This window comes from Rhincodon typus, chromosome 22 (assembly GCF_021869965.1).
Source record: "Rhincodon typus isolate 14 chromosome 22, sRhiTyp1.1, whole genome shotgun sequence".
Taxonomy (NCBI): Eukaryota; Metazoa; Chordata; class Chondrichthyes; order Orectolobiformes; family Rhincodontidae; genus Rhincodon; species Rhincodon typus.
This window is the reverse complement of record NC_063353.1, coordinates 7,097,609-7,111,334: the sequence shown is the minus strand read 5'-3', so window position 1 is coordinate 7,111,334 and position 13,726 is coordinate 7,097,609. Positions and strand designations below refer to the sequence as shown.

Here is a 13,726-nt window from a genome sequence, read left to right as displayed (position 1 = left end):
TTTCTTACATGCCTTTTCTATCTCTTAGTGTATCTTGTGCCCCAAATCCTGACTACTGTTTGGAGGCCGGTACATAACTCCCACTATTATTTTTTTTCACCTTTGCAGTTCCTCAACTCTACCCACACAGATTTTACATCATCTGACCTTACTTCATTTCTTGCTATTGACTGAACTAGACTAGCCATAGAAATAAATTAGCTACAGGATCAGGTTAGAAGCTTGGAATCTTACATCAAGTAATTCACCTCCTGACTCCCCAAAGCCTGTCTGCCAACCCCAAGGCACACTCAGGAGTGTGATGGAATACTCCCCACTTGCCTGAATGAGTGCAGCCCCAACAACACTCAAGAAGCTTGACATCATCCAGAACAAAGCAGCCCACTTGATTGGCACCACATCTACAAGCATCCACTCTCTACACCACAAACGCTCAGTAGCAGCAGTGTGTACTATCTACAAGATGCACTGCAGAAATTCACCAAAAATCCTTAGACAGGATCTTCCAAACCCACAACACTTTCATCTACAAGTACAAGGGCAGCAGATCCATGAAATTACCATCACGTGCAATTTTTGCTCCATGTCTCACCATCTTGACATGGAAATGTATCACTGCTCCTTCACTGTTGCTGGGTCAAAATCCTGGAACTCTCTCCCCAGTAGCATTGTGGATCTATCTACAGCACATGGACCGCAACAGTTCAAGATGATAACTTAAAACCACCTTTTCAAGGGCAAGCAACCATAGGCAATAAATGCTGGCCCCGCCAGCAATACCTACATCCTTTGAGGGAATACAAAAAAAACTTACCCGGTATGCCTCAGGGGTCAGTGTTGGGACCGCAATTGTTTACTATTTACGTAGATGATATGGCATTGGGAACCAAGTGTTGAATGTCAAAGTTTGCAGATGACGCTGAAGTGAGTGATCGAGAAAAGTGTGCAGAGGTCACTGAAAGTTTGCGTAGGGATATTGATAGGTTAAGTGAGTGGTCAAGGGTCTGGCAGATAGATTACAATGTTGATCAATGTGAGATCATCCATTTTGGTAGTAATAACAGTAAAATGGATTATTATTTAAATAGTGAAAAACTGCAGCATGCTGCTATGCAGAGGGACCTGGGTGTCCTCGTGCATGAATCACAAAACATTGGTTTGCAGGTAATTAAGACAAATGGGAATACTGTCCTCCATTGCTAGAGGGATGGAGTTTAAAAACAGGGAGGTTATGCTGCCGCTGTATTGGCTACACCTAAAGTACCGTGTACAGTTTGGTCTCCATACTCGAGAAAGGATGTACTGGCATTGGAGGGAGTGCAGAGGAGGTTCACTAGGTTGATTCTGGAGTTGAGAGGGTTGGCTTATCAGGAGAGATTGAGTAGACTGGGACCATACTCATTGGAATTTAGAAGAATGAGGGGGGATCTTATAGAAACATATAAAATTATGAAGGGAATAGATAATATAGAAGCAGGGAGGTTGTTTCTACTGGCAGATGAAACTAGAAGTAGGGGAATAGCCTCAAAATAAGGGAGCGGGGGGGGCAGATTTAGTACTGAGTTGAGGAGGAGCTTCTTCACCCAAAAAGGTTATGAATTTGTGGAATTCCCTGCCCAGTGAAGCAGTTGAGGGTACCTTATTGAATGTTTTTAAGGCAGAGATACATAGATTTTTGAACAATAAAGGAATGAAGGGTCATGGTGGGCAGGAGGGTAAATGGAGCTGAGTCCAAGAAAAGATCAGCCATGATCTTATGGAATGGCGGAGCAGGCTCGATGGGCCAGATGGCCTACTCCTGCTCCTAGTTCTTATGTTTTTGTGAATGTAGTTGCAAAAATATTCAAGAATCCTGACACCAGCTTGACCAGGTCTCTGCCTGTGTCTATTTGCCATCTTAAGCCATTTGCTTTCGAAGCATGGATGCTTTCTACCCTGTGCATCACTGTCATTTTTGTTTTAATGTGGCCTGTGTGAACTCTGCAGACTTCAAACTAACAGTTTGTGATGGGCAGCAAGATTTTCCAGATTTGCGGGGCCAAGCTTTCCTCCTTATTTTTGTGAAAATAACCATTGGGAATCTCACTTGTTTCCAAGACAGAATTGGCACTACTTACCCGGAATATGATCACATTTACTTCAATAGCCATCAGTGAGCCATAAAGAAAAACCAACATAAGTGTGATACAAAATCGCAGCTGGGTCATGTTCACTCCGTGATCACAGTACTTCACCAGTTTAATAGTTTTTGTGATAAAAGCCAGGACCCAGTATATAAAAAGAGCTGTGAAAACAAATATATTTAATCAACAAGATGATCTTGGATTTTTGCAGTTAAATTTAACATTGTAAAATCAGTAAAGGCGCTTCACAGAGTAAACAAAGCTTGACAGTAAGCTACACAAGGATGTATATAAGAGAGCTAGGTCAAAGAAGGCATTTTTAAAAATCATCTTAAAAAGAGAGAGAGGGTTGGAGAGGCTACAAAGTTTAGAGAAGGAAATTGCAAAATTTGCAGAGACATGGTCACCAACAGTGAAATGAAGGAAATTTGGGGTCCATAATCTGTCCCTAACATATCAAAATATCTTTGGGAACATATTTGGGCATGAAATTTAATCTTCGTATCAAGCTTCACTTTACCATCGCAGAAGAATTTTTGTTTTGGATTTTTGAAGTCATCGGGTCTCCCAAGAATTGCTGATGTTTGTCCTGTCTCGTAAACCATCCACGACCACTTGCGTTTTAATAAACACTAAAGCCACAAGATTCACCCTCACCAACTCCGAATCCCCACACCTAAGTGTGTGGGACCCAGGCACTGAAAAAAGGGGATCGGACTCTCTAAAAGACAGGCACCCATGCCAACTGGGGCACATCAGTCTCATGTTGTCAAGGAATGTTAGCATAAGGGGAGTACCCATATTCCCCAGAGATTACCCTTTGAACTTTTGTCGTAGGGGACCAATACAATTTTAACTTTAATTTTCCCAACCCTGAGGATCCAAGTTGCTTTATTTCTCAAGACTTTGGTGTTACACCTGGTACCTAATGGCCTAGAAAGACCATAGGGATTCCCCACCTTTGACCGTAGTCCCTTCATCTACAGTTTGCCTTGGATAGGTACAGGTGGAGACACTAGACTTTACAATAGCAATCAGGAAACCTTCAGCTAAAGGTCTATGCCTGTGTAGGTCCTGACCATATTCCGAGAAATTCCCACGCAGACCCAGTGAGTCTGTTTATCATCAATCGTCAAGTTATTTTTACTTTTCCCAACAAGAGCGCTCTGAATTTAATGATGACATATGAAGGGAATTGTAAATCATGGATGGCTTTGGTTCACCTGAAATTGGAAATGTACTCTCACCTAATAATAACTTTGGAAAGTTGGAAGTCTCAATATTATGATAGTACACAATAGATGTAATTGCAGCTATGAATCCCATGGTAGCAGGCATAAATAGATGCAGGTGACGGGTGTCCATTTTTCTATAACAGCAAAACAACAGAAAACAATAAAGGACTGTTATGTTTTGTAAATAAGCATAAGATACCACGTTCAACAATTATGTAATATGCAAATCACAGAATTATAAACTCCAGAGGGAGACCATGATATTTGTACCAGCTCTTCAAAAGATCAATCTAATGGATTTCGCCCTTCTACTCATTTCCCTTTGCTTTTCAATTTTTTTTTCTTAAATTTTGTTATGGAAAGCCAGTCCTGATTCTGCTTCCACCAACTTATCAGCAAATCCACCCCAGGTCATACAAACTTACTGTAGCTTAAAAAAGTCTTGACATTTCCCCACAGGATCTTTAATCAATGATAAATCCATGTCCTCCAGTAACTGGCCCTCCTGCCTAGAGAACCAATTTTTCTGTGTAAAATGTTTTAAAGGTTGGGAGGCAGTAGAGTGAAGAACACTCAGAGGTGCTCTGACTGCAGGTCCATTGAGTGAGATCAGAAGACAGACAGACCTACAAGATATTATAGACCACTGAGGGCAGATGACCTAACCACGTAACTAGTTATGTTTTGTGTATCCTGTCAAGAGTGACGGTAGTTTTACAGGTCACTACCTAGATCCCTTAGAGTGAACATTAACTCATTATGGCATTCCCATCTCTGAAAGATAGGGTAATGAGTTTGGATCCCACTCCAGGCAGCCCCACTGAAATGAGAAATCCAAGCCTAGATGTTGGAGCATGCCTCAATCAGGATGCATTCCTGATGCAGTGAATTGAGTGAGCTCTTAATTAACACCAGCCAGTAGCACGCACTTGCACTTGCGTTCAAAGAGCAGCTCCAGCAACACTCAGGAAGCTTGAAACCATTAGGAGAAAGCACCTCATTCATCAACTTTTTTTAAAATTCATTCACGGGATGTGGGCATCACTGGTCAGGCCAGCATTTATTGCCCACCCAGAGGGCAATTAAGAGCTAACCACATTGCTGTGGGTCTGGAGTCACATGTAGGCCAGGTCAGGTAAGGATGGCAGTTTCCTTCCCTAAAGGTCATTAATGAACCAGATGTTTCTTTTTCCGACAATCAGCAACGGATTCATGGTTATCATTAGATTCTTAATTCCAGATTATGACTGAATTCAAATTCCACCATCTGCTATACCGGGATTCAAATCAAAGTCCCCAGAACATTACCTGGGTCTCTGGATTAACGTTCCAGCATTAATAACACTTCTCCACAACTTAATTGTGCAATCTCTTCGGCACCAACGCACAGTTGCAGCAGGGTGCACCACCTACAAGACGCACTGCAGCAACTCTCCAAGACTTCTTCGATATCGTCATCCAAGTCCACCAACTTCTACCAACTGGAAGGAAAGGCAGCAGATGCTTGGGAACATATCATCTGCAAACTGATCTCCAAACCATACACAATCCTCACTTGGAATTACATTGCTTTTCTTTCACTGTTGTTGATCCAAAATCCTAGAACACCCTCCCTACCAGGTACTGTGGGAATACCCAGAGGCTGCAACAGCTCCAAGCATCAGCTCACCACTATCTACTCCAGGGCGAGTAGGGATGGACAATAAGTACCAATCTAGCCTGTGTTTCCCATATTTCATGAACCAATTAAAAAAAAAGGTACATTGCTCTGAGATTCAAACAACCAGAAAGGGCAGGGAGAGAGTAGCAGCGGACAAGCATTATCATATACCACGCCAGCTCGGAGCATTTCTTTGGAGCTGGAAAAAGCCATTTAATCCTTGAGCTTGTTCCACAACACATGGCTCATCTGTAGCTGAACTACATTTACCTGATATCCTTAACCAAAGCAAACATCACTCACAGTACAGAAATTTTTAAGTAATCCCAGCATCCATAACATTTGAGAGGAAAGTGTTCAAGGTTTTCATGTCACTGTGTGGTACTTGATTTTGAGCTTTAATCAGGTTTCTAAACCTCTCTCCTTGGCTGGATTTCTGAGAAAAGCACTATGAGATGTATTGGATTCCCCGAGATGTCCCTGCAATGAAGGTTGGCAGTGTGGGTTCACTATGCACAACTTATCTCCATGCCAGGAATGGGGTTAAGATTCTCAGAATCAGATCCTGTTACCATTTTTAAATGGTTCTGGAGTTTTTCTGACTCCATAAAAATCTGGACCACTTATTCTGATCATAAAATTATTACGAATTTCTTAAAAGAGAGACATAAGAACGTAAGAACTAGGAGCAGGAGTAGGCCATCTGGCCCCTTGAGCCTGCCCTGCCATTTAATAAGATCATGGCTGTTCTTTTTGAGACTCAGCTCCACTTACCCACCCACTCACCATAACCCTTAATTCCTTTACTGGTCAAAAATTTATCTAGCCTTGCCTTAAAAACTTCAATTTAACTTCTCATATAATCAAGATATTCACTCAGGTAGTGTAGCACTCCCTCAGTACATCCCTGACTCTCACTAAAATTCAGGACTGTATAATGTTTTGAGAATGAGATACAGCTTTTTGACAACCCATTCTCTTTTCCTGCTTTAAGCTGCACATTGTCCATATTCAGAAACTTGCCAACAAAGCTGAGCTTCACTGAGGCACTGCAGTAGCACTAGCTACTGATATCAGGAGCTCGAGCTCCTTCAGTTGATGACATTGTAGGAACCATATCATTTTGCTTTTCCTTATTTTTAGATTGAGGACCAAAATGTGAAAAGGATATTGCCTTAAACCAAGAAAACTGTGGAAGCAGATGTTGCAATTTTAACATTAATTGGAATCAATAGAATCCCCACACTGTAGAAACAGGCCGTTCAACCCAGAGTCCACACTGACCCTCCAAAGAACATCCCACCTAGACCCAACCCCCACCTTTCCCCTGTAATGTTGCGTTCCCATTTGGACACACCTAACCTACCCATCCCTGAACACTATGGGCAATTTAGCATGGCCAACCCACCAAGCCTGCACATCTTTGGACTGTGGGAGGAAACTGGAGCACCTGGTGGAAAGCCAGGTAAACTCGGAGAGCATGCAAATTCCACACAGACAGTCACCCGAGGGTGGAATCAAACCCGGGTCCCTGGTGCTGTGAGGCAGTAGTGCTAACCACCGAGCCACTGTCCTGCCATGTTAGGCCATAGCTGGAGTACTGTATGCAGTTCTGATCACCACACAATAGGAAGGATGTGATTGTACTGGAGGGGGTGCAGATGAGACTCAAGGATGTTGCCTGGGATGGAGCATTTCAGCGATGAAGAGAGGCTGGGTAAGCTTGAGCTACTTTCTTTGGAACAGAGAAATTTGATGGGGTTGGGGGACACCTGGACGGAATGCTCCCCATTTGCCTGAATGGGTGCAGCCTCATCAACACTCAGGAAGTTTAACACCCTCCAGGACAAAGCAGCCTGCTTGATTGGCACCACATCTACAAACATCCATTTCCTCCACCACCGACACTCAGTAACTGCAGCGTATACGATCCAAAAGATGCACTGCATAAATTCGCCAAAGATCTTTACACAGCACCTTTCAAAAGTAACGCACACTTCCAATTGGAAGGACAACAGTACGCAAACAGGAGGCTGGAAGAACACAACAATCCAGGCAGCATCTGGAGGAAAGGAGCAGTCAAAATTTTAGTATTACCCTTCTTCAGGACTGGATGTGGGGGTAGGCAGAACGGCAGAAAAGAGAGAGGGGAGGGTTGGTAGCAGAATGGTGGTGATAGGTGGAGACTGGTAGTAGGTATAACCTGGTTGGTCGATGGGAAGGATACATCCGGTTGGTGGCTGGAAGGGAGGGTCAGAAGGTGGAATGGAAGGGAGGAAGTGGGGCTAGAAAGGGAGCCGGGGAACGGGTGGGAAGGTTATTTGAAATTGAAGAACTCAGTGTTGAATCCTCTGGGCTGTAGGGTGCCCGGGCAGAAGATAAGGTGTTGTCCTTCAAATTTGTTTTCAAAGTCGCTGCGACACCGGAGGAGGCCGAGGACGGACATGTTGGAGGGGGAGTGGAGCAGGGTGTTGAAATGGGCGGTGACCGGGAGGTTAGGTTGGGCATTACAAGCCAGGCGAAGATGCTCGGCGAAACGGTCACCAAGTCTACATTAGGTCAGCGCCGGATACAAAAGACTAGGTTGGAGGAGATGCAGGTGAAGCTCTGTCTCACTTGGAAAGGCTGTTTAGGGCTGCATCCAACGTATCATCCTCAAATACTTCCACCAACTCCAATCAAGCCCCACCAGCTGGAATATCTTCCACTCTCCACCCCTCTCAGCCTTCCGCAAGGACCATTCCCTTCGCCACTCCCTAGTTCGCGCCACACTCCCCACCAACCACTCCAACCCACCCAGTACCTTCCCCTGTAACAGTAAAAGATGCAACACCTGCCCATCACCACCTCCCTCACCTCTATCCAGGGGCCTAAACAGCCTTTCCAAGTGAGACAGAGCTTCACCTGCATCTCCTCCAACCTAGTCTATGGCGTCCGGTACTCCTGATGTGGTCTTCTCCACATCGGTGAGACCAAATGTAGACCCGGTGACCGTTTCGCCAAGCATGGCCCAGTCACTGGTCATTTCAACTCCCCGTCCCACTCCACCTCCAACATATCCATCCTCGGCCTCCTCCAGTGTCACAGCGACTGGAGCATCCGGCAGAAACCCACGCAGACTCGGGGAGAATGTGCAAACTCCACACGGCTAGTTGCCCGAGCATGGAATCAAGCCGGGGTCTTTGGTACTGTGAGGCAGCAGTGCGAACCACTGAGCCATCGTGCTACCCTGGTTTAAATCATGAAGACTAATTCATATAATCTAAACACTTGTACCAGTACAAATTTGAAGAACAACATCTTATCTTCTGTCTGTGCACCCTACAGCTCAGAGGACTCAACATTCAGTTCTCCAATTTCAAATAACCTTCCCACCCATCCCTTGGCTTCCTTTCCAGCCTCACCTCCTCCATTCCATTCCACGTTCTGATCGTCCCTTCCAGCCATCAACTGGATTCATCCCTCACATCGACCAACCAGGTCGTACCTACTACCAGTGTCCACCTATCACCAACATTCTGCTACCACCCCTCCCCCTCCACTTTATCTGCAGCTCCCCCTACCTCCACATCCAGTCCTGAAGAAGAGTAATACCCGAAACGTTGACTGCTCCTTTCCTCCAGATGCTGTCTGGCTTGCCATGTTCTTTCAGCCTCCTGTTTGTCTACCTAAGGAGGACAATGGCAGCAGATACAAGGGAATACCACGACCTGCAAGTTCCTCTAAGCTACTCACCATCCTGACTTGGAAATACATCACCGTTCCTTCACTGTCACTGGGTCAAAATCCTGGAATTCCCTCTCTAAAGGCATTGTGGGTCTGTCTACATGATATGGACAGTTCAGATCGGCAGCTTCTGAAGAACAGCTGGGGACGAGCAACAAATGCTAGCCCAGCCAGCAACACCCATGTCCCACAATTGGATTTTTAAACAACTGCTCCCCAGGGAAGAGTATTCCAAGGACTCCTGTCACTCGGAGAGAAAAATTTCAACTTCATTGCTGTATTAAGTGGGAGATGTCTTAATTTCAGACTGTGTTTCCTCAGTGAATACATTGTCAGTCTGGAATGTGTCTGAGTTTGAGAATGTGATCAGTACAATTCTCACTTCAGCCCAATATAATACTGCTTCTCCGGGAGATTGTGTACACCATGATTGGAATTCCTGGTCTTGTACAATCTCCTTAACATCAGGAATTCTCTTCCTGAAGGAATATAGGAAAGTTTCATATAAGTAGAATCAAAATACACTGGATGCTGGAAATCTGAAACAAATACATAGGATGCTGGAGAAACTCAGTAGGTCTGTCAGCATCTGTGGAGCAAGAAACAGAGTTAATGTTCTGAGTCCAGTTTGACACTTCTTCAGAACAGTAGGTGAGTTTCATGTCTATCAGAGCACCGGTAGTAGTTAGAATGGGGAATATAAAGGGAAGGACAGTCCCTGTGTGAAAGAGTGGGGCAGGGGAATTGGTGATTAATGCCAGAGTGAAGTGGGGGAAGATTTGAAGAATTACAATAAGAAAAAGGATGGCATGGTGGCTCAGTGGTTAGCACTGCTGCCTCACAGTACCAGGGACCCAGGTTCGATTCCACCCTTGGGTGACTGTCTGTTTGGAGTTTGCACGTTCTCCCTGTGTCTGTGTGGGCTTCCTCTGGATGATCCAATTTCCTCCCACAGTCCAAAGATGTGCAGGTTAAGTGGATTGGCTATGCTAAATTGCCCATAGTGTCCAGGGATGTGTAGGTTAGGTGGATTAGCTGTGGGAAATGCGCAGGGGGGGGGTCTGGGTGGGATGCTGTTTGGAGGGTCAGTGTGGACTCTATGTAAGTATTCTAAGGAGTTGGGAATTGGAGAAGAGACTGGAAGAGGTGAGTCAAAATATATATAGGGAAGCACAGGATGCCAACATGAACTGTCAGTGGCTGGCAAACCAAGGCCAGGTAACACTTGAAACTGGAGAGAGAAGCAAAAAAATCAACTTCATATCACCCCATAAGGAAATTATCATGTTTAGAAGGACTGCACTGATACAGACTGACAACTGTTCCACCAGACAGGAGGGAAATTCCTCATCATTTTTGACACCAACTTCCATTATTCAATTGATGAGATGTTAGGAACAAATCCATGTCCTATTGTAATCTCAGTATAATCACACTTCCCAGGCCTTAATGCAAACCTGTCTGAGCTGCTAGCTATTCTGGGCTAGTATCAGCTGATCTTTCTGCTTCGTGGATGTGTTTCTGTCTGGCATTAATGTGTCTGGTTCCTTCAACAAGGTGCTTCATTACTGCGGATAACTCTCTGGAGGTGACTTTTGATTCGGCCCAATGTCAGGGGCATGATACACAACGTGTAGTTATCCAGGGTCCATCAAAGCAGGCAGCATGCAAACTTTCTGAAGAAGAGTCATACTGGACTCAAAGTGTTAACTGTCTTTCTCTCTCCACAGACGCTGCCAAACCTGCTGAGTTTCTCCAGCATTCTCTGCGTTTGTTTCAGATTTCTAGCGTCTGCAAGATTTCTGCTTCTATGTAAACTTTCCTCTGCCTGCTCATCAAGATGACTGTAGCATGCAGCCCAACATGAAACATGCTGATGACCTGCTGCAGGCTCAGTAGGAAGCAGTCTGCTTCACTACAGCAATAATAGTCATTTTAGATCTTTCAAATGCAGCCTGCATCTTCCTTACGGATGACTTACTCAGATTATAGCAGCTGTTTTTGTGCATCAGGAAAGGTTTGCTGAAAGGAAATGCATTTGCAATGAAGCAGCAGAGCTGAGAGAGCTCCTGGCATTCAAATTTTCACTGGAGACCCTAGTAATGGAGGTGGAATGCAGGAGACATGTTATATTTCTGTGGGGAACCAGAGGTGATTAAGGTATACCTTGAAGGGAATGGGAGCAAATAGACATATAGGTCAATGTCCAGATCTGGCAAAGCCACAAAATGTTCAAATACCTCACATGAGTGGTCAAGTAATCAGTGAATGCACCTTCACAAGGATCTCCTACACAGTACACCACTTACTCCTCAATGCACCAAAGACTCAACTCACCCATTAGCAATCAGGACTCTTGCCTAAGATCCAGCCTCATACATTTACTAATGTTGCCAGTCTCACAACCACCCTTTGCAGCTGTAATGAAAGCTCAGAACGGGCCCTGCGTGATTCGTATTTATTTCCATGCAAGCTCAACTGGACCCCATATAGGCCCAACCTGCAATCTTCACAACTTGAGGCTGCAGTGCTCAAAAGACAAAGGCTCAAACAGCTGTCCAGCAAACTGGACACCATCCAACAACCAGAACTGGACAAGGACTGACAGTGTGTCCACAAACCTGTTCTGCTTGCACAGGATGACAGCACCCATCCTTCAACTCTTGGCATTCCAGTGCCCTGGGTGTGGCCTATAAGCCATCCCAGACTACTGCGTCAAGGTAATGTAGTCTGAAAAAAGGTACTCAAGGCTGAAGTGTGTTGAAGGGCATCCTCCAAGGCCATTTGAAGTCACCCTCCATCATAGTTTGGGATATTTCCACACTCGAATTGGAACATTGTTAGATCAAGAAAGACATCTGCAAGGCAGGCCCTGATCTGAAGTGTGCAGATCCTTTATTCAATTTGTTGATACTCTTGGATATCTTCGTTTGTCCTCTGTAGTTGTCTTACTGGTGACTTAGCACATTCTCAACCACATTACTGGAGGATTGATGCTCCGCATCACTTTGCATTATCTCAATAACTTGTACTGAGAATTCTTCTTTGGCAGACAAAGAATTGAAATGTTGCTCTTGAACTTCGTTACCTCACCATCTGGTATCACTGTCAAATCTGGTGCATCGATTTCTTCAGCAGGCTATTTCACCGTCTAACGAACTTCAATTAAAGATTCCTCAATGAGTTCAAGTGGGTTGTAGTTCTCAAATCTGTTCTCAGTATTCGCTTCTTTTGGTAAACTTTACTATCTTGTAGCATATCAAATTTTCTTCACTGCTAACAGAAATAGAAGACATTTCTACCAGTCCTGTAAAGGTTGCAACTTCCTTCCTGTTAATAGTTTGAAACAATTCCCTTATGCCAACATAGTTAATCTCAATAGATTCTTTTTTGGGCGCTACCAAGTGTCTGGGAAGCCCAATGAAATTATCTACCAGCTGCACCTTGACAGATGTGATGCCAACAGCTGGTTTCTGTTCGGAACTAGCAGTGTTGCAGCTTTACTGGCAGAAGATCTTTAATTTTTGGAGCTGTTTCACCTGGGCCAGATAATTTCATTTTCCAAGGCTGTAACTTCTACTTTTTCAGAGTATTTGATCTGACAGGACAATGACACCTGTATCATGCACAAAATTAATGAGAAGTCCATTGGTATAAACTTGGTTCAGTTGAATCACTAGCTTCCCATGATGGTTACTCTACTATATCGACCTGTGTGAGAGTAACCATCACCAAATTTGATGTACTGAAACTGTGCCCTTCTCCTGCATACCTTCTGGAAGTGACCTATAGTATTACAGATGTATTTTCCATTGTCACAGCTAGACACTGCTTATCCTTGTGAGGCTTTCGTGTTCCACAGTGTCTGACACGGACTCTCAGTATCTGCCATTTGGCTGACTCAATGCGTTGGCTTATCACATGAGTCTGTGAGCACTTATACCTTAAAGAGTGGATAGGAAAGTTGTCCTTCTCCTCTCAGAATTTGTGTTGAGTCTTTTCTTGTTTCTGCTTCATTGCAATTTGAAACTTTCTCCAAAATGAAATTTTCTTTGAACTGCAATACACTGACGGAGTCATCAATAACTCCAAAAACAATTCTGTCTGTTTTAGTTCTGCTTTCAAGGCTCTCATCCCAGATCTTCAATTAATCAGTAGAGGTCATGAATTAAATTACTTATGGATTCTCCTGGATGCTGAACTCTTGAGAATATCCACTCTCTTTCAAGGATTTTATTTCTTCTCAGATTGAAGTAATTCTCAAAAGCTCTTAGAACCTCTTCAAAAACATACCATGCCTTTTATATTTTGTTGATTTATAACATCATCTACTGTAGGATGCAATGAATAGAATAATGTATTTAGTTGTTCAGCTTGTGATATGGTACATAATTTTGAAGCAATTCTATGTCTTGATAATTGTATTTGCCAAGATATCCAAACCTGTGTTCTGTTTGGAGGATCCCAAACATTAAGCCTGGATAGCAATATTACTTCTCTTGCCATTTCTTTTTAATATGATTATTTAAGTTTATTCATCTAAAGCTCTTTTAAATCTGTAGTACATCATTGTTTTGCTCTGTTTACCTCAAATTACAGACTGTTGAGTCAAACATCAGTGGTAGGGGATATGCTGGTATCTATGAGAAATGAAGTGAAAGCAGGACACATGAAAGAGAAATTGTGTTTGGCAAACCAACTGTGGAAGTAACTAGAATAATCAATGAGGGAGAACATCAATGTGGTCTATTTGGAGTTTCAGAAAACTTTTCCTAAATTATCACATAAGAGGTCATTGAGCAAAATGAAAACACACGAGATTTGTGGTAATATACTAGCATTCAGTTAGGCAACAGAAAACAGAGTAGGAATAAATGAAATAACAAGGTGTAGAGCTGGATGAACACAGCAGGCCAAGCAGCATCAGAGGAGCATGAAAGCTGACGTTTCAGGTCTGGACCCTTCTTCAGAAAAAGGCTTCA

The 13,726-nt window shown here is 43.7% G+C and overlaps 1 protein-coding gene across 6 annotated transcripts in view; it reads right to left on the bottom strand.

Moving 5' to 3' along the window:
• Positions 1-13,726, bottom strand: part of abcc9 (ATP-binding cassette, sub-family C (CFTR/MRP), member 9) — a 172,563-nt gene that overhangs the window by 129,822 nt on the left and 29,015 nt on the right. For 5 of the 6 annotated variants that reach the window (XM_048610046.1, XM_048610048.1, XM_048610047.1 and 2 more), the window contains 2 exons: positions 3,371-3,492; positions 2,118-2,284 (listed from right to left, as the gene is read on the bottom strand). In XM_048610046.1, the coding sequence (XP_048466003.1) occupies positions 2,118-2,284; positions 3,371-3,492 (289 nt within the window). Of the gene's footprint in view, positions 1-2,117; positions 2,285-3,370; positions 3,493-4,666; positions 4,770-13,726 lie in introns of those variants that run through there. The other variant, XM_048610051.1, reaches the window with a different exon arrangement.